Below are 17,713 nucleotides of genomic sequence, written 5' to 3' on the forward strand. Positions count from 1 at the left end.
GCTACGACCGGATTTTATGCCAGCCACTGGTTTCCTTCTCCCAAAGATTGGAAAACATCGCCAACTAGCCACGTCCCATAATCACGTAAACTGGGGTAGTTCATGGTCAATCTCAATCATCTAACCAGATTATATTGGGAGAAGCTCTGGTTTGACGCGGTTTTGGATTATCCCATCTTCAATGTTTCTCGCTCCCAAAGTTGGGATAATATCGTCAAATTAACAAGTCGGTTAAAACCATGACACGATTGATGGAGTCATGTGTAAACATATAAGTAGTTTAAAATAATTTAAATCTCACCTGGCATGGTTTTGAACGCATCTTTCTCGGGTACTCTGAATTTATAACTCCTAAAGTTTGGGAGATATCGCCAAATGGCAACGTTGGCCCAAATAGGAAATTCGGGGTAATACGTGAGTTATGCGATCTGTGATAAACTATTCAAATGCTTATATCAAGCAATATTTACTTTAGGGCTCACTATTATCCATGTAAGTTTATTTGGCTATCTCATGATATTTCTCTTGCTGCAGTCATACACTTTATACAGCTGAAGCTCTATATTGATTGTTTCTCTACATCATTGCCATATACTTGATCGGAATAGGAACTTACTGCTTTTTCTTATCGTAAGGTTATGATTCGCTTGATCTCCACCTTCCTGAGGCTTGAATAAAGAAACAGGAATAAGGATCTATATTTGGAACATAATGCATGGCTTGCGTGAACCTTGCATGTTGTACAGTATGATCTTCCATATTATTGCATGAAGAAGCTTAGCGCTTAGCTCTCAATGCAGTTTATTTCAGCGTCAAAAGTGTGATATAGCAAAGTAATCAGAATCCAGCCAGGCAGGTTTCATATCCTTTGTAATTGCTGCTGTCACAACAAAACCAGGATTGCACGCCTTGCTCTAGGCTCTGTCAGACCCTAGCGCCAAGATTCAAGGGCCGTTATCTGACGTGTGGAGGAATGAAGCTTTGTGCATTCTCCTAGATGGGTGCCGCGATAGCTCTGTACCTCCAAAGTAAATCTCTTCACGATTCCGAACCCCTTCCATTCTAAGTTTTCACTGTAGATGATATATACAATCAATGTCACATTCAGAATATCCTGATCTATCATAATCATTTCCATGAAATTCCACCTGGGAGAAGATCGGCAGGGCATACGCCAAAGGCCCGTAGGGAGTCGAAGGGATGGCCCCTTCCCTATGAACATTATTCCCCATACAGCATCATACAAAAATGAAGGGCTCTCCAAATGTGACTTTCCCTTGGGATTTGGACTCTTCCCACCGGGAGTTCCGTCTCTCACTTGATCACTCTTCACACCATGCCTGACTTTGGGAAGAAGCTCCCCGGCGGGCGACCGATAGAGCCAAGAGCAACATCGAATACGCTGCGACTCTTCTTCTCATTTCTGGTCTTCTATATTCTGCTCATCTTCTACGCACGTGCGCGATGCTTTCGCGACCCGGGCTCAGCATTCTTCGACCCTTGGACTGCTTACGACCTATCTTATTCATCTGTGAGAATCGGCCAGGGAGATTCATATATTGAATCCTATAGCAATGAGACCACTGTGGCAACAAAGTCTTCATCTGAGCCCGGACTCTGTATCGGGATCGCATCGGTCGCCAGACATGGTGTTGGCTATTTCCAGAGTACAGTCGGCACAGTCTTAGAGGGACTGAGCGACACTGAACGGGCCGACATCCATCTGATCCTCTTCATTGCGCATACTGACCCATCAGAGCATCCTTCCTATGGGCAACCTTGGCTCTATGAGCTGGCAGATCAGGTGCTGCTGTATGATCCCGCGGAGGTTGACATCGATCACGTCCGATCCCTCGAAACAGAGGCGGCAAAAGCTTTTGGTCGTGAGAAAGCTCTGTTTGATTATACTTATCTTCTGAAAGCATGCGAAGCTGTGAATGCTCCGTATACTATGATCCTTGAGGACGATGTAGTCGCTATGGATGGATGGTATCACCGGACTATCGGTGCTTTGGCATCAGCTGAGCAGCAGACCAGGGCCCTGGGTGCATCAAACTGTGAGTTGTTACCTCGCCTTTTGGCCTATGGAGATATCTTGGTAGCTCCAGCGCATGTTCTCCATGATTGACCATACACAGGGCTATACCTCCGCCTTTTCTATACGGAGGAGTTCTTCGGCTGGAACTCCGAAGACTGGCCAATCTTCCTCTCGTACTCGATTCTTGTAGTCTGTCTCGTTGCATGCGTTTGCTTAGTCTCACGACAATGTCAACCTCGCCTCCACTCTAGACTCTCGACAGGATCAATTTTCATGTTCAGCGGCATCTGTACGCCTCTCCTAATCGGCTTATTCTTTGCCGCTGGTCGTGTATCGATGGTCCCTATCCAGCAAGGCGTACACCAAATGCCGCGCTTTGGCTGCTGCTCGCAAGCCTTCGTATTTCCGCGTTCAAGAGTCCCAGACCTCGTGGATTTGTATCAGTCAAAGCACATCGGGTATGTGGATACAATAACGGAGGAGTTTGCCAGTGCAGCCAATGAGATCCGCTGGGCGGTGACTCCCATTATCATGCAGCATGCTGGGAGAAGGAGCTCTAAGAGTGTGAACAAGGACTCCCACGTCCCGCTGAAGCATAGGAGCAAAGGCGAACTGTCGGATGTGGAAAAGCTGTGGAATTTCGGGTTTGAGCTGAATGATGCTGACGCATTGCGTTCAGAGCACAGGTTTTTTATTGATGAGTCTGTTTAAACATATATACCCTGTGTTTGTTCATGTACATAATTGTCACTGAGGGTCGGTTCAGATATGCAATTTGCGCATTGCCCTGGCTCATATTGCCATTCCGGCCCGCTTCCTTCAACAAGTAGGCCGGCTGGCCCAATGGCAAGGCGCTTGACTACGAATCAAGAGATTGCAGGTTCGACCCCTGCGTCGGTCAATACTTTTTTGCTTTTTTGGTTCCATGTTTTTTATCCCTGTTCCGTGTGAATTGAACAAAGAATGACCCGGTTTTTTTGAAGTTTCTCGAGTATTTCAAATGCTTAAATTGTATACTTTTTGCTGGATTATATTCGGGAATCCTCCAGTTAAACGCGGGTATAACAAAAATCAACTCGTAAATTTTGGAATGTATGAGCTAGTTGCTGAAAATATATATAACAGACAGTGAGACCATCACCCCCACGAGACGAAATCCGGGATACAATACTTTATTCAGATAAGTATGATTCATTTCCTAAATATAGACAATTTGAAAATCAACATATACAGCGAAAACAGATACACATATCACCTAACTACTCCGAGAGATCAAGGACAACCCGACCCTGCAACTTGCCCTCCTCCATCTCCTTAAAGACGCCAGTCAGAGCATCCATCTTCTCAGTCCGATAATGCGCCTTAATAATCCCCCTAGCAGCAAACTCCATAGTCTCAATAGCCTCAGTGCGATTCCCAACCGCAGAGCCAGTAATAGTAGCATGTTTGTTAATAAACGTAGAAGGAAACGCCGTCCCAATAGCAACAGGCTCATTCTCGGGAATCCCAACACAAACAAGTGTCCCATTAAATCTCAACAAAGGCAAAGCCTGCGCATAAGCTGCATTCGCAGCCGTACACACAACAGCAGCATGAGCCCCCAACCCACCCGTCAACGACTGAACGTGCTTCGTCAGCGCCTCGCCTTTATCGTCCTTCGGGAATTGCGTGATATCGATGAAATGCTCGGCCCCGGATTCCTTGACGAGCTCTTCCTTGCTGCCGTGGTCGATTCCAATCACGCGCAACCCCATTCCCCGGCTGGCGAGTTGCACTGCGATGTGGCCGAGGCCTCCGCCGGCGCCGGAGATTATCACCCATTGGCCTGGGCGGGCGTGGCTGCGCTTTAGGGCGGAGTAGACTGTCACGCCGGCGCAGAGCATTGGTGCTGCTTCAGCTGAGTCAAGTCCGTCTGGGATTGGGGTTACGTAGTTTGCTGGTCCTAGGGTGTATTGTTGGAATGTTCCTGGTGTGTAGTAGCCTGATACTTTGCCGTTGAAGCAGAGGCCGTCTGAGCCTGCCTGGCAGGGTTCTGTTTGGGATGGGTGTCAGTAGATATTGGATATTGGATCTGCTTGGAAGGGGTAGGGAACTTACGGCAATGGCCACATGCGCTGGAGACCCATTTGACTCCGACTCGGTCGCCGATTTTCAGGTTTGAGGATTCTGTGCCTGGGCCGAGCTTGACGATCTTGCCGACGCCTTCGTGGCCGCCTACTTGACCGGGCTGGGTTGGGAAGGGGAGCATTCTCCACTTGGGAGTATTAGCTTGGATTCAGGATCATTTGAGATGGTACTCCGTGCTCACGGTGTTGGTCATGATGCCATAGTCAGAGTGGCACACGCCCGAGTGTGTTCTGTGCAGAAGCTCTTTAGCCTTGATATAGAATGCAGCTGAAAAGAGGAGACAAACATATTGATCAGAACTTCGCCGGCACCAGGCTCGGGCACATCAATCTCTACGACTTGCGTCGAGACTGTGCCAGGCTTATCAAAGATGACAGCCTTCTGCTTCTGGGGGATGTCGACAGCAGTGGTAGTCATTGTCATTGTGACTGGGTGGATTGGAAAGGAATAGATGGAATAGAAGTCAATAGAATGAGTCAGTTAAGTAGGGCACAGTGGGAGAAATGCGTACAAAGAGAGATTGGGCGCGGAGGAGAGCGGTATTTAGCCCCGTGAATGCGGGGACGCGGAGGCGCCAAATATCAGAACCCTGGATGGTTAGCATAAACGGTGCACCTGCGCCATGCACATTTATGCCTCGGGAGGTGCGACGTCGCACACGGTCATAGCTCCACATAGTGCGGGGATGTGGAGTCGAGACCGAGGTTTCCATACTTGGCACTATGCCCTATGCACTATGTCTTACGTATTAGATGGGATAGATGAGAATGAAATGTGGAATTGCAGAAAATAGCTGCTAGATTCCCTCAAGGTCCCCAAAAGTGTGTTGTGATACCTGTGATTGGCCGGTGCCGAAGATGACCTACTATAACAGCCCAAGTCTTTTCACACAACTACCTTCACACAATTAAAATTGTCGGCACGAACATGCATCAAATAGCCCTAATGCAGACGCCGCATTTTGGTCATAAAAGCTATGCTGTCATACCTAAGACACCTCTTTGTATTGGAAACATTGGGAACACCAGTAAAGCATCGTCGATAATTAGTGTGTATCAACATTCAGTTGTTTCCAGAACCTTCCTAAAAGTTCTCAGATTCCACTAATGTCTCAGCGCCGTAATCTTCAAATATCTTCATCTCCGGTATTCTGGCAAGACAATGGCTTTCCTTTCCCCAAGTCGTCACCTTTAAATCGGACTGTAGCATCTATTGAGCTTTGAGCAGAGATCATTCCAGCTCCTTCTTCATCAAGAATAGCATAACAAATTTGTCCCAATTCCATCTATCATCTATGAGGTATGCTATTGCAAAAGTCTTCGTATGCAACGGGGAGGCTGAAACATGCACAGATGACCCAGAGCGATAAATGAAAAGAGATGAACGCGAGACTCCCCCATCCAAGACACCAGGAAGTTTCAGTCAAATCCAGCCTGAATGCGCGCGAATATCTCCACATTGCAACAGGAAAGAGGACAGTCAATGCTCAGTTGGCACGCCAATTAAATCACATACTTGGGAATGTCAGCAACTTTCACTATATCGGGTCGGCATAATGAACTCACTGGAATGAACAAGTAGGGAACTTCCCGCTCATAGCGCTTCCAGGCCTCGCCGTACTTCCTACGACATCTGTTGGTATCCCTATTAGTGCGGTGGATGATCATAATCATGAAAAAGATGAAATAGAACCAAGGGAATGGGCTCCTTGAAAAGAGAGTTAGCACAGTTACTTTGGCATGCTTCGACATGCGGAGAAAAACTTACTTGAAACCAGTGATCAGACCCCACGACATAGAAAAGAACATGTCAGGGACATAGTTTGGCTTTCGAATAATCGCAAACCAACCGTCGACCATGAGATGATCGCCGGTATCTGTTTCGATGGTTTTGGGGTTCTCAATAGCTTGCCATGGCACTTGGGGAAACGTGTTCCGTTTGACGAGCTGACCTCTTGCCCGGTGACGGAATGCGTTCTTTTGGCCATTTGCGCTATCCCACATCCAATAAAAGAAGAGATACAGCGCTGAGAATACTGCGAGGGTATAGCGGTTCCACTGATATTCCGATGGGTGGTGGTTGGCCAAGTAAAGAGCACAATGGCAATAGGTAAAGGGCACACCGGCCAAGTTCCAGAATGTGAGCAAGAATCCCAGCTTTTCGAAGTACATATCCCTATTCAATGTAAGGTTGAATCGTTGATAGATGATCATGATTGACTTACCAGCTGGTTATAATCATCTGCTCAGCCTTGGCACAAGCGTTCGCGTACAAGTAATGTGCACCGGCCAAGAAAATCACTTCGGCAGAGACATAGCCATACCTTTCATACTGGCGAGCAGCCACGGAGCAGGTGATGAGGAACAGAATGAACCACGGGATCCGGACTTCATAGAACATTTTGAAATCCAAAATGCCAATACGGGGATTCAACTCAGCACCCATGAAGAAATCATAGACGGGAGACCCAGAAAGTCTGTGGGTTCTTCCGCGGATGATAGCTTGGACATAGACGATGAAGCTGTTGAGGAAGCCAGAGAGGATAGCGACACTCATGATAGGTCCAAATTCGTCGATCAGAGTGTATAGTGGGAACACGCGAGTAACATGTAAGACAGCAGCAATGGAGAGTGTTGCGTAGAAGCTGCAATATGCAGAGCAATAGTAAGGAAGTCTCTTGCCGCCTTCATGTCTCAATGGTCGGCCAAAGTTTGAGACTCCAGGCATGTAGCAGTACATGACTGCTTCCAGGATGAAAAATGTCCAGAAGATACCCCAGGCTTTTGCGGATGGATAGGCTCCCTCAAAGACCAAATGGCACAGGTGACGGCCAAAGTCAGCCCAAGTCTGGTTCGACTCGGGCAGAGGAAGCATGCCATCGTAGTATGTGGCTCCAACCCACATATACCACATCAGCAGAGGAAAGCCAATCATCAAAAGCATCACACCAAGGGAACCGCCAAACTCGAATTCATCTGAGGCGCCATCGGTGAACTTTTTTGCTGTAGTTGATCCATTTTCGTCGCCCCCCTTGGCTAGGACGGCAACAGCAGGATTTCTCTGTTTGACAGCCATGGCTAGCGAAATGAGTGAAGACTGCAGAGAGATGCTCTAATTTAAATAATATAATGATACTTGTACCCTGATTTTATAATACGAGTCAGGTGATTATATGGAGATCCAGCTTCAATGGGATCTATGTAGGGAATCCCCGATGCTAAGTTTATGCAGCCGGCTTTTCGAAATAATCCAATTCGGGAATTACATGCAATAAAGAGTTCTCCACATAATATGAGCCCCTGTCGTATTCTGAGACAAGTAAGGCGAGATTTACTGACTGCTCAGAATTTGAGAGCCAACGTAGTTTTGGACTCTGACTAGGATTCGGCGAAGCCTAGTTCACGAATTATTCAGGGGTAATACCTTCCACCGGGGCTGTCTCAATTCTAAACCCATAGATGCGTATAAGCAAGTTAAATATAATCTAAGAGATCAAAGACTGTACCGTTGGAAGCTAGGCAAGATTTCCAGCGAAATACAACACAAGTCTAACATCATCCCAAGTCCCCCACTGAATAATTATGGATTAGTAGATGCCAAGGTGCTAGGCATCTCATTCAAGGTGAAACCTGCCAATTACAATGATCGCATTATGCAAAATCGGCATATACCCACAGGATCTATACCTACATGGCGGTTACCTACATGGCATGGCATATACCAACATGGAGTATACCTACTTGTAGGTATTCATCTAGGCAGTAGCCAGTAGCAGCAAGCTTTGAACCAATTGGTCCTTGAGCCCGATGGTATCCATGGATTTAATAGGGGTCGATTACATACGGAATCGAGGCAGGCATGGATAAACGGAGGCTCTCGGACTCACCGAACCGAGGCAGATCCGACACCTAAGCAATGAGGGTATTTTGGGCCCTTAATTTCCCTTAGATACAGCAGGAATGATGAAGAAATTCGGGATGTAAATTATGTATGTTATGCAAAGGATATGTATGTTTCATAGTATCAACTAAATCTGTTTACACCATTTCAAGCATAGGACGCCCAGCCACAGTATAGCACAGCAAGATTCCTCTCATCGGTTGCCTGCTGAATCAATTCATTGACAGTAGCAGTGACACTGAGAGTCTTGCTTAATTTCTTGGCTACGACGGTCAAGGCTCGATCAGCCTCACTGGGCTCGTTCCTCGAAGAGGTATCGGTCACACCAGCGCCAGATAGTATTGGAGGCCCGTCGCCAGCTTCTTGATTGTCCTGCATTTTTTTCATACGCAACGGCGAGACAGTCCAGCTGTACAACGGATCGTAGCGCAGCACATCGAGGATGGTCATGATGCTGTAGGATTCTTGGCGGAGTGCCTCGAGGGTAAACTCACAGCAGCGCCTGAAGACACCTTCGGTCTTGGTGATTCCAAACCCATCGACTAGGTCGCGTGTCAGACGGAAGGGGACCACTTCGGGAACAGGCAAAATGCGGCCTTGCTCAAATGCAACTCCAAGATCGATATGCACGACTTCACCGGTCTTCTCGTCCAGTAGGATATTGTGTCCGTGCCTATCACCGAGACCCAGGACGTGGCCAAGAATTGAGATTGCGGCTGTACTCCTAGTGTAGGAAAGTCGTTTGCTGAACCAGTCATCTGGGTTGTTGAACTTCTCCATGAAGAAGTACTTCATCACGGGATGGAAATGCTCGGTGACTTGTCGATAGGTCCTAACGCGCTGCTCAAAGGATCTGGTCTGGACATCGGCAATGTGTTTGCGACAGGAATTGGGCTTCATGTCCTTGGGGAAGTATTTTTGATGCGCTGGCATCAGGTAGTCATGAAGGGGAATGGTGTTGGGGACGAATTCAATGATACCCGCATTGGAGGTCAACGGAAGAACCTTGTAGGTCCGAATACCTAGCTTCCGTTGGTGCGTAGGCTGATGGTCTTTTAAGAGACTGCTGACTTGCTCGAAAACCTGTTCCATGATAGCATCTTGCCGCAGGTCGTCATTTCCTCCCTTGTACTGTTTATTTGGTCAATTAAATTCCAATCAACGATTAAAATGCAACCAGAAGGTCTAGAATATTGAGGGAACCACAGAAAGAGGTATAATACGCACCAGTTGTTTATAGCGCTCGCCGTTAGAAGCAACAGCAGTGACAATCTTCGGCGCACTGACACCAGAGGCAATGGTGAACTCAGGGGAGAACTTGGCAACCGTCGGAACTTGACTATAATCGCAATCCACGCGGAGTTCAATCTTCATCGTAGGTGGTGGCAGTTTATAAGTATTAACATCTTGTCTAAGGCGCTGTCCTGTCGCGAGGTTTTTCAATGGAACCTTGGCGCCGCTCTTGTACTTGCTGTCCGGCCTGTCGACTGCGAATCGTACATAGCTGATGTTCACATTATGCACAGCAACCCAGGTGGGACCAATCTGGCTGTCATTTTTGAGACGCTCGACAAGCTTGTTTGCAGCACTGAAGCGGGAGACGGACGACTGGTCTTTGCCTCCCTTGGACTTGCTGCTGGCGAAGATTTGGTACATTCCATGAAAGGGGTGCTCGATGCAAATTCTAAAAATCAATTGCGTGAGAATTGATTGGAAGTCATCAGAGACATCAAGCAAACGAGAGGATAGCTGGTTCATCAAAGGTGCAAATTTGCGACTGGGTACCTCATCAAGGTATCGGGAGACAGCCACATTTGCAGTCTTGGCGTCTGACTTGTCGAGCCAGAGTGCGCAGAAACGCAGAGCATCATTGTTGTAGGTATCACTTTCTCTCAAACACAGAAGATAATTTTCGAGGCATTGTTGGAGGAACGCCTCTCGGCTTCGCAGCAATCTTTGGTACTCACGATCGTCAAGGTCAAACCATTGTTTCGCTTTAGCACGGTAGTTCTTCAAATACTCCCTCTCTTTGCCCGTGGCGGCCTTCATCATCTCCTCAAGGCCAAGGACTTCTTTCTCCTTGCGGTCACGGAGTTGCTCCACTCGCTTGAAATCTTCTAGTCCATCGGGATTTAGAAGCTGTTGATCACAGAAGGTTGCGAATCCATGATAGACTCGACCAGCCTCCTCTCCGTCGGAACTTCCTCTAAGTTCCTTAACCGCAGGGTAAAGGTAGTCTTGGAGAATGGAATCGGGCTTTTCCAAGCGTGCCTCGGCGACATGATGACCCTAAATCAAAGCAAGTTAGTTGATAAAAATAATCGAGGTGAGTACAAATTTACTAAAGTAACAAGCAGTTCAGCGCGACTGAGTGGAATTGCTTGGTTATGGAGATCGTTTTGGTCCTTCAAATGTTGAAGCATGCGAATAGACGCAGTCATTTCACCTTGGTCCCAAAGAACATTGGCGAGGTCGAACTTTGCGGCTCCTTCAATGTTCATACCCAAAGCTGCACATGGTTCTGCCAGCTTTGAAAGGTTCATTGCAGATTTCAACGACGCCTGGGAAATTCCGTGGCTTCTTGTTACTTCCAACGATTGACGAATGACCTTCGCTTCTAGCAAACGTGAATTCCCGAGGCTCAGCTGTGATGGTGACTTCAGGACATCGTTTTTCCTAACCGATGAGAACAATGCCTCATGCCACGACAAGATTTCGCCAACCTCATGATAGCTACTCCGGTTAGCATGAGTTCAATAGTCGCATAGTAGTCGAAGAATTACCTTTCAGTTCTCAGCCAGCTGCTTCTCGTCATTATCTTCTTCCACTCAGCGTCTATCTCTTCAGGACTCGAGGAATGTAGCGTGTCACTGATCTCGGTCAAAATACCTAATGCACGCATCGAAGTGCGCAACTGGATGGCGGAACGACCGTTTTCTATGAGGCAATCAAGGGTAGTCAATAGTCCACTTTCGACTGAGTTGGTGACCTCAAGTAGAGAACCAGACGTGTTGAGACTTTGGAAGGCTCGGAAGACGGTTGCTGATGCCGATGTATCCAAGGGGGACACCGGAATATCCCATTGTTGAAGGCTGGTGGCTGCTTGCAACATGCTATCAACTGCCACAGGGGAATCTTTTGCACTGCTGGAAGCGGAAAGCATTGTGTTGGCAATTCCTTGGAGATTTGTTGCATTCAGTGCTTTCAGAACTCCATAGGAGTCTGCACTGTCTGACATCTGTATCCCGCTATCGTATTGCGCGCTCTGGAACAGGAGATTCTTAAACCCAGAGCTTTCGTACTCCAGTCGTTCCATCACGCTGGTCAGCGATGAACTTTGCTGTATACCATAGAACAAGTCTGGATCATCTATGTTCTTGTAAATATCATGAAGCAAAGCAGTTGGTAGCTCATATTTGACGACAGATGATCGACGGGACCCCGAAACCACCTTGGAGGCTTGAATCTCGAGGAACAGCAGGGAGGTTTTCTGTAGCCCGCAACGATGTGCAGCAGAAGACGCCTTCCCAAAGTCGATGTCAAGCCATTTGTTGCGTTGGACAATGGTCGATTCATCCGGGACCGGTTGATTGTGAAGGTAGAGAATGCAACTTATCACAAGCTGTGCGTGAGGTAACAAATTCTCGGATACCTCACACAAGACCTCTTTAAATACGGCAGAAATAGTCTCTCGAATTTCTCCCTGGTCTCCTTTTTTGTCTCGCTCCGAAAGCAAGACATCGTGAACCACATACGGCAACAACTGTACCGCTAGACCAGAGGCAGCGTTGAGAATCTTGCGAAGAGACCCGATAACAGGATCTTCCAAGGCAGCGGTCGACAAAAACAGAGAAACATCACGAGCCCATTCCGCAACTGAGACCCCAGACAGGCTTATTGTCGTCTTATTGCATCTTTCCTCCTCCAGGGTTGAGAGCTCAATGACAGGGCAGTTGTATGGGCTCCAGATGAGTGCTTTCATCAAAGATTCAGGGACCACATCGCCACAACCTTGGTAATCTGGGAAGTTTGCGATCTGACTCACAATGAGCTGCAAGGTTCGTTCAACCAAGCCAGCTTCTAGATGATTTTGATTGTGCAGCATGTCACAAAAGACCCGGAGAATCCTGGCTTTCGAGTGACAGAAAATATCGGATGACAAGCAAGGTCCAGCATCTTCAAATAATGAGAGATCCTGCTCTCGTAGAAGAAGTTGATTGATCTTGCCAGTGGCAGCAAAGGATCGTCCAATGACCCGGGCAGCCCACAGTCGATATTGAGGCCCGCCATTGAAATTGTGCAGCGTATGCCACAGCGAGACAACATGTGAAGCAGGGTCCACATCTTCGTTTAGAGACCTATCATCGGCATCAGAAGCCCCGAACTCAGGACATAAAAGCGATAAAACAAGATCGGCTACAGGCCTGCTGAGTAATGTTGTTGCAGAATCGCGGTCTTTGAGCACCTCGAAGACCAAATCTTTCCCGATGTGCCCATCTGAGGAATCCTTGGACGTCGAAAATTGGTTAGCTAAGCTCACTAGCTTATCAAATGACTGTTTCGTCTTTGTGTCCCAGTCCGAAGAAAGCAAGTCTTCAAAGAGGCCTATTAGCCATTGGTGGAACTTTTGGGTGCTTGACAGCACCTTCCTAAACTGGCTTTCCTGGGTCGTATTTTCCGGAGAAGATAGGAAAAGTTTGCGGAGAGTAACCAGGGTTGAGACAGCAGTTCCAGCAGCGAATCCTGGGTTTTTTTGTAGGTATGGCTTTCCATTTTCAAGCAGATACCAGAAGATCCCAAGGGCATCCTCGGAACAGTGAACGTCACATAGGAAGGGCCGAAGGGAGTTCAGGGTCATCTCCAGTGGATAGTCTTGAAGAATCATGGAACCAGCCACACATACAAGAATCCGTATTTTGCGAATGACAGAGCAAGCATGAAGGGAGCCAAGAGCAGGGTGTATTGATTCAAGAAGCAAGCGGCAGACAAAAGAGACCAGTGAGGGCGTCCATATTGATTCAAGTTCAAATCCAGTGCGTTTGCAAAGGAACTCGAGCTCATCTAGCAGATATCGCGCTCGGAATGAGGGCTGTTGATTTGCAGGCAGCACGTTTTGAGATGCACTCTTGCTGGTGATTTGCGTTTGGATATCGTGGGCAGAGCCAAAGCTTGCACGCTTGGAGAATGCCCTTTCAATTTGGTCATAGTAGTCGAGGGACTTGAAAAAGACTGCAACAATGGACGGAAACTGGTTCTCGACCTGTGCCATGAATTGATCTGGACCTAGCAGTTTTCTGAGCCGAATCTCGACTCCTTTGGGCTGACTGCCATGTCCTGGAGGTGTGCAGATATCCCGTGCAATGCTGTATGCTTCTGCCTTGTGGAAAGAGCCCACTAAAAGTTCGAGATGCGGCACGTCAAGATGCTCTGCCAGTTCAATTGTCTCCTGTTCCTTGGCGCGCATCATCATTTGCCCAACGATCTCATCCTTGACGTCAATCAACATCTCCTCAAGGCTATCGTATCCAAATATACTGAATGGCATCGCCATTATGCTTTGGGTCTCGGTCCAGGTATACAATATCTGAGATGAGAACAATCGGAATAGTTCTTTTGCATCCCGCAGACCAAGGCTCTGGGAGACAGAGACAACGCATCGTTCAGCGTACCATAGAGACGAAGAAACTTGAGCTGGAGTTTCGAACAGATGATAAATACTTCTGCGAAGCAAGGTATGCCACCGAGAAGCTAGTTGAGAAAGCACAAAAAGGCGGACTGCGATACCTTCGATCCATTCTGGGTCACGAGGCAAGCTTTCCAGAACGTCATCAAAGATAGCGTCATGGTCTTTAAGAAGGAAGCGCTCAAACAGTGTTGGAATGAATTTGGCAACGGTAAACTTGACCTGAACGTCACCCTCTCGCAGGATGGTGAATAGGCTTGTTCTTGGAGAAGGAAGAGACTGTTCAGTGCCGTATGAGGGGGAAGTGCCAAGCACGCCTCGGACAAGTTCTGCCAATGCAATGTAGGCTTTTGGGGAAGCTCGTTTTCGGACCAAGAGCACTTCAATGAACCAACTATACAAGTCCATGGCTGAATCCCTCAAGTTCTCATCGAGGCCGTTTGTCCAGGAATTGACAAAGCTCGCCATCATGCGAATGCAAATGCAATGTGAAGCTTCACATCGCTCCATTTCATATGATTGTAAGCATTTTTCGCCCAAGTCTTCCAAGATCGATAGCAATTTGGAGGGCGCCAAGTCTGAGCACTGCCGGTAGATCTCGGGTAGCAAGTTCTGGGCGGACAAGAGATCAGCTTCATCGAGGCTTGTCAGGTATTTAACCAGACCTGATCCTCGTGGTTGATCAGAGCTTGAGTCTGCCTCGGCCTTTAGAAATATCGATATTTGGATGGTCACATATAGTTGGAAGGTGATGGGATCTAGAAACAACGACGAAGCATTCCGATTTGTGGAAATGATTGTCTGGTCGATTGTCAACTGAGCTTGATCATTCATCAAGCAGTCATCCAAGTCCATGGGATCATATTCTTCAGAAGAATGGGCTTTTGAGGTTTGACGAAGCTGTTCAAGGACTTTGGAAAGTGGAGTAAAAAGCTCCTTGAGGCTACCCCGGATGGTGGAAGAAGTACCAGGGCCCAGCAAAGGACCAAGAAGAGGTGATAGCAATTCCAAACATGGATGAATGAATCTTGGTTCATGCGTTGCCAGGAAATTACATATGGCATCCCATAGGGTCCGACAATTTTGTTTCAAATCTTGTGATCGAGTCTTCACCGATTGGGGGAGACATGCCGTGAAAAGCGAAACCACAATACAGAAGGACACCAGGACCTGCAGATTCTCCGGAGATATTATTGATCTATCCTCATTCATGACGCGCCATGCTTGCGAGAATGTCTCACATCTCGCATGAAGCAAATCCAAGACCACAGCATCATCAGGGTCCTGCCGAGAGTATTGTTCTAAACACCATGATTCCTGTGAAGCCCAGGGGTTGGCATGGTGGGTGGCAGTGGAGGAATCTGTATGAAAGGCATATTCCAACAATTCGCGATTTTCATGGAAAAAGAACCACTTGCGAGTGATCGGGCCTGTTGGACCTCCTGAGAAGCTTCCCGAGAGATCTGTGGATTTTTTCACTTGGTGTGGGGAAATAGAGAAAGGGCGATTAGTACATGAAAAGAAAAGGGTCAGTAGATCCAGAGGGCGAGCATATAGAGCTACTCGAGCCGTTTGGATGCGATCAGTCACAGAGCCAACAGTCCAAACGTCTCTAAGCCAGCCGCAGATCTGCATCGAGGCCTTTTGGGCTGATCCAGGATCCAGTTGTGTCCTCGACTGCGCAATAAACGCCCAAAGTCTAAGCGATGAGTCTGATATGGCAGCTGGTCCATTTAAACTGGCAGAAGACAGAATTAAACGTGTCGTTTCCATTGCCTCTGAATACTCCAATAGGCCAGACTGGAGCACCACGCTCATTAGGTTACACGCAGCTCTTGATGTGATTGGGGAAGAGAATGCATGTGCAGTCAAGTCGACCACCCTTGGCCATTGGCTTTTGAGCTCCGGCGACTTTGCAGTTGCTCCGCTTGCAATGCTGTTTGTCTCATAATTAGTTCGAAGCGATGCATACGGAAATGAGAGGAACATACCTTGCCAAAGCAACCATTGTCCAGTATGAAACAGAAGCGTGGTCGTCAGTGATGCTTAAAACGAGCCGCTTGAAAATGGCGGTTTTGGTTTCTGTGTCGAGCTTGGGTTCAAGGAAAGGCACAAGCTGCAATGCACAGATTCTTCGGGTGCTTGTCGCAGAGATCGAATCACGGAGAACATCCTGAAGCTGAGAGCTGAAGCGCTGTCTTTTATTTGATTCTCCACGTTGTGATCCAGGGTTCTTGACACGAATGTTGATGTTCTCTGAGAGCTTCAATAGCTCTGCAATGATCCAGATAAGGGTCCAGTTGAATTCCGATCTTGTATTTCCAAGACGAGGCCCATATATTGGCTGGCTCTGCTCTGCAGTCGCATTTTCGTAGAAGATTATATCGTCGGCCTGGAGGGCGTCTTTTTGGGAACGCTTCACATACTCCGAGTGCAGTGAATTCGCTAATCCTTCCACATCATGCGCCAAAGATTCGGAGGGATCTCTCCGGGCTGTGTCCACCAATATGATCATAGAAAGCATTAAAGTGACAATCAACTCATCTTTGAGGGCCTGTAGCTTGGTGGACAACCACACTCGGCGGATTACTGGAACCAGGCTCAACAGAGATGAGCGGACAAGCTCGGTCTGATCAAACATGACTTTGGTAATGACTGCATTGATGCTACTGAAAGAGAGCTGGTGCGTATTTCCAGCTACAATTGAAGGCGACTTGACAAAATCAACCAGTCCATGAAGGATGCTATTCGCTGTGTTTTGAATAGGAGGGTTGGGCACAGATGTGAGAAGTTGGATACAAAGCACAAGTGCCTCGTCAACATTTCTGTTGCTGCCATGATTTTCTCTGCTGGCCGAGGCAGGGGTCATTCGCGAAGGAGTCGAACGGCTGTCGCTGGCATCCGGATCTTCGAGGGCAGACAGATAACCGCTTTGAATACTTAACTGACTTTCATTCTCTTTAAGACTAATGCCAGCAAGGCAAAAGCTTAAAATGTTCTCCCAGTCCTCCCCATCAAGATGCTCTGCATGTGGGCGGTGATGTAGAAGCGACGCCAAACATTTGGTGTAGTCTGCACTCAGATGATCCCACAGGCCTTCCCCAGGGATCGGAATGGTTTCTATGATATGGTCAACAATTGCTCGGACCGTTTTGATCCTCACATTCCTCAAAAAGAGGTCGACTGCCATTCGGAGTACAGAAGCACATGTTGAGAGCCGCGATGCAGAAGCGCTTTTAGAATTCGACGTGCGATTGAATGCCAACCTTTCAGTTGCAACAAATCGGAAAAGGGACTCAAAGATCTTATGACAGGCTTTATCATTGAGGGTTTGCCTAACCCAAGGGATTTTTCGCGTTAGTTATTTCGTCATCCGGGGGATTTTCGGGGCGGCGTACAGCTTGGAGCTCTTCTTGTTCTGTTGAAGAATGTGCTTTAAATCTATATGTGGCAGAAAATTAGTATTCGCACTTTATGCATGTGTCTTCAGATGGGAGACACACCTGCTAAGCCATCTGAGCGCGCCTTTTGCTTGTCCGATAACAGCAAGCTGATTGTTTTGTCGAGAAATATCTCCGCCATGGCGTCACAGCAGCGGGCAGCTGGTGAATCCGGAGACCTCTATGCTTCATTCACCAGATCCAAGAAGCATCTCAGATCAATCTGTCATTCTGCGCAATCGAAGTTGATAAGCGCGACGTGTGGAGTAGTATGTCATGACCGCCCACGGAGGCCTTGGAGCTTGTTTGTCTGGCAGAAAGTCAACAATCAACTTTTTAACCATGGATATTTATAATCGCCCTATAGTGTACCTTGAAAACCAGGGTTGGGCTATTGATGTTATAATGATTTGTGTAATTTACAAAATTTTTACATTTGGTCGCCACAATTGGAGATATCAAGCTTTCAACCATCGATCAATGTACTCTTAAGCCCAAGATATTGGTGCATTGAGGGCGGTGAGT

General features: G+C 47.5%; 4 protein-coding genes across 4 annotated transcripts; 1 reads left to right on the forward strand and 3 right to left on the reverse strand.

Annotated features, from left to right (window-relative positions):
* Window positions 1-1,336: 1,336 nt before the first annotated feature.
* N7508_003568 (uncharacterized protein) lies at window positions 1,337-2,749 on the forward strand (the record flags this gene model as incomplete). Its single annotated transcript, XM_058461634.1, has 2 exons — window positions 1,337-2,057; window positions 2,139-2,749. The coding sequence occupies 2 exons, from the start codon at window positions 1,337-1,339 to the stop codon at window positions 2,747-2,749; spliced, it is 1,332 nt and encodes a 443-aa protein (XP_058322211.1).
* A 548-nt stretch (window positions 2,750-3,297) lies between these two features.
* N7508_003569 (zinc-dependent alcohol dehydrogenase) lies at window positions 3,298-4,588 on the reverse strand (the record flags this gene model as incomplete). The annotated part of the gene is made up of 4 exons (XM_058461635.1): window positions 3,298-4,070; window positions 4,136-4,292; window positions 4,347-4,395; window positions 4,452-4,588. 4 exons carry the CDS (start codon window positions 4,586-4,588, stop codon window positions 3,298-3,300), a joined length of 1,116 nt encoding a protein of 371 aa, XP_058322212.1.
* Window positions 4,589-5,667: 1,079 nt separating this feature from the next.
* N7508_003570 (uncharacterized protein) lies at window positions 5,668-7,240 on the reverse strand (the record flags this gene model as incomplete). The annotated part of the gene is made up of 4 exons (XM_058461636.1): window positions 5,668-5,679; window positions 5,731-5,872; window positions 5,933-6,340; window positions 6,390-7,240. 4 exons carry the CDS (start codon window positions 7,238-7,240, stop codon window positions 5,668-5,670), a joined length of 1,413 nt encoding a protein of 470 aa, XP_058322213.1.
* Window positions 7,241-8,212: 972 nt separating this feature from the next.
* On the reverse strand, window positions 8,213-17,330 carry atmA (DNA-binding protein kinase TEL1; the record flags this gene model as incomplete). Its single annotated transcript, XM_058461637.1, has 7 exons — window positions 8,213-9,196; window positions 9,293-10,354; window positions 10,408-10,798; window positions 10,849-15,684; window positions 15,740-17,083; window positions 17,147-17,189; window positions 17,252-17,330. 7 exons carry the CDS (start codon window positions 17,328-17,330, stop codon window positions 8,213-8,215), a joined length of 8,739 nt encoding a protein of 2,912 aa, XP_058322214.1.
* Window positions 17,331-17,713: the final 383 nt, after the last annotated feature.

The sequence above is a fragment of the Penicillium antarcticum genome (genome assembly GCF_028974205.1).
Source record: "Penicillium antarcticum strain IBT 31339 chromosome Unknown utg000003l_segment0_segment0, whole genome shotgun sequence".
Lineage (NCBI taxonomy): Eukaryota > Fungi > Ascomycota > Eurotiomycetes > Eurotiales > Aspergillaceae > Penicillium > Penicillium antarcticum.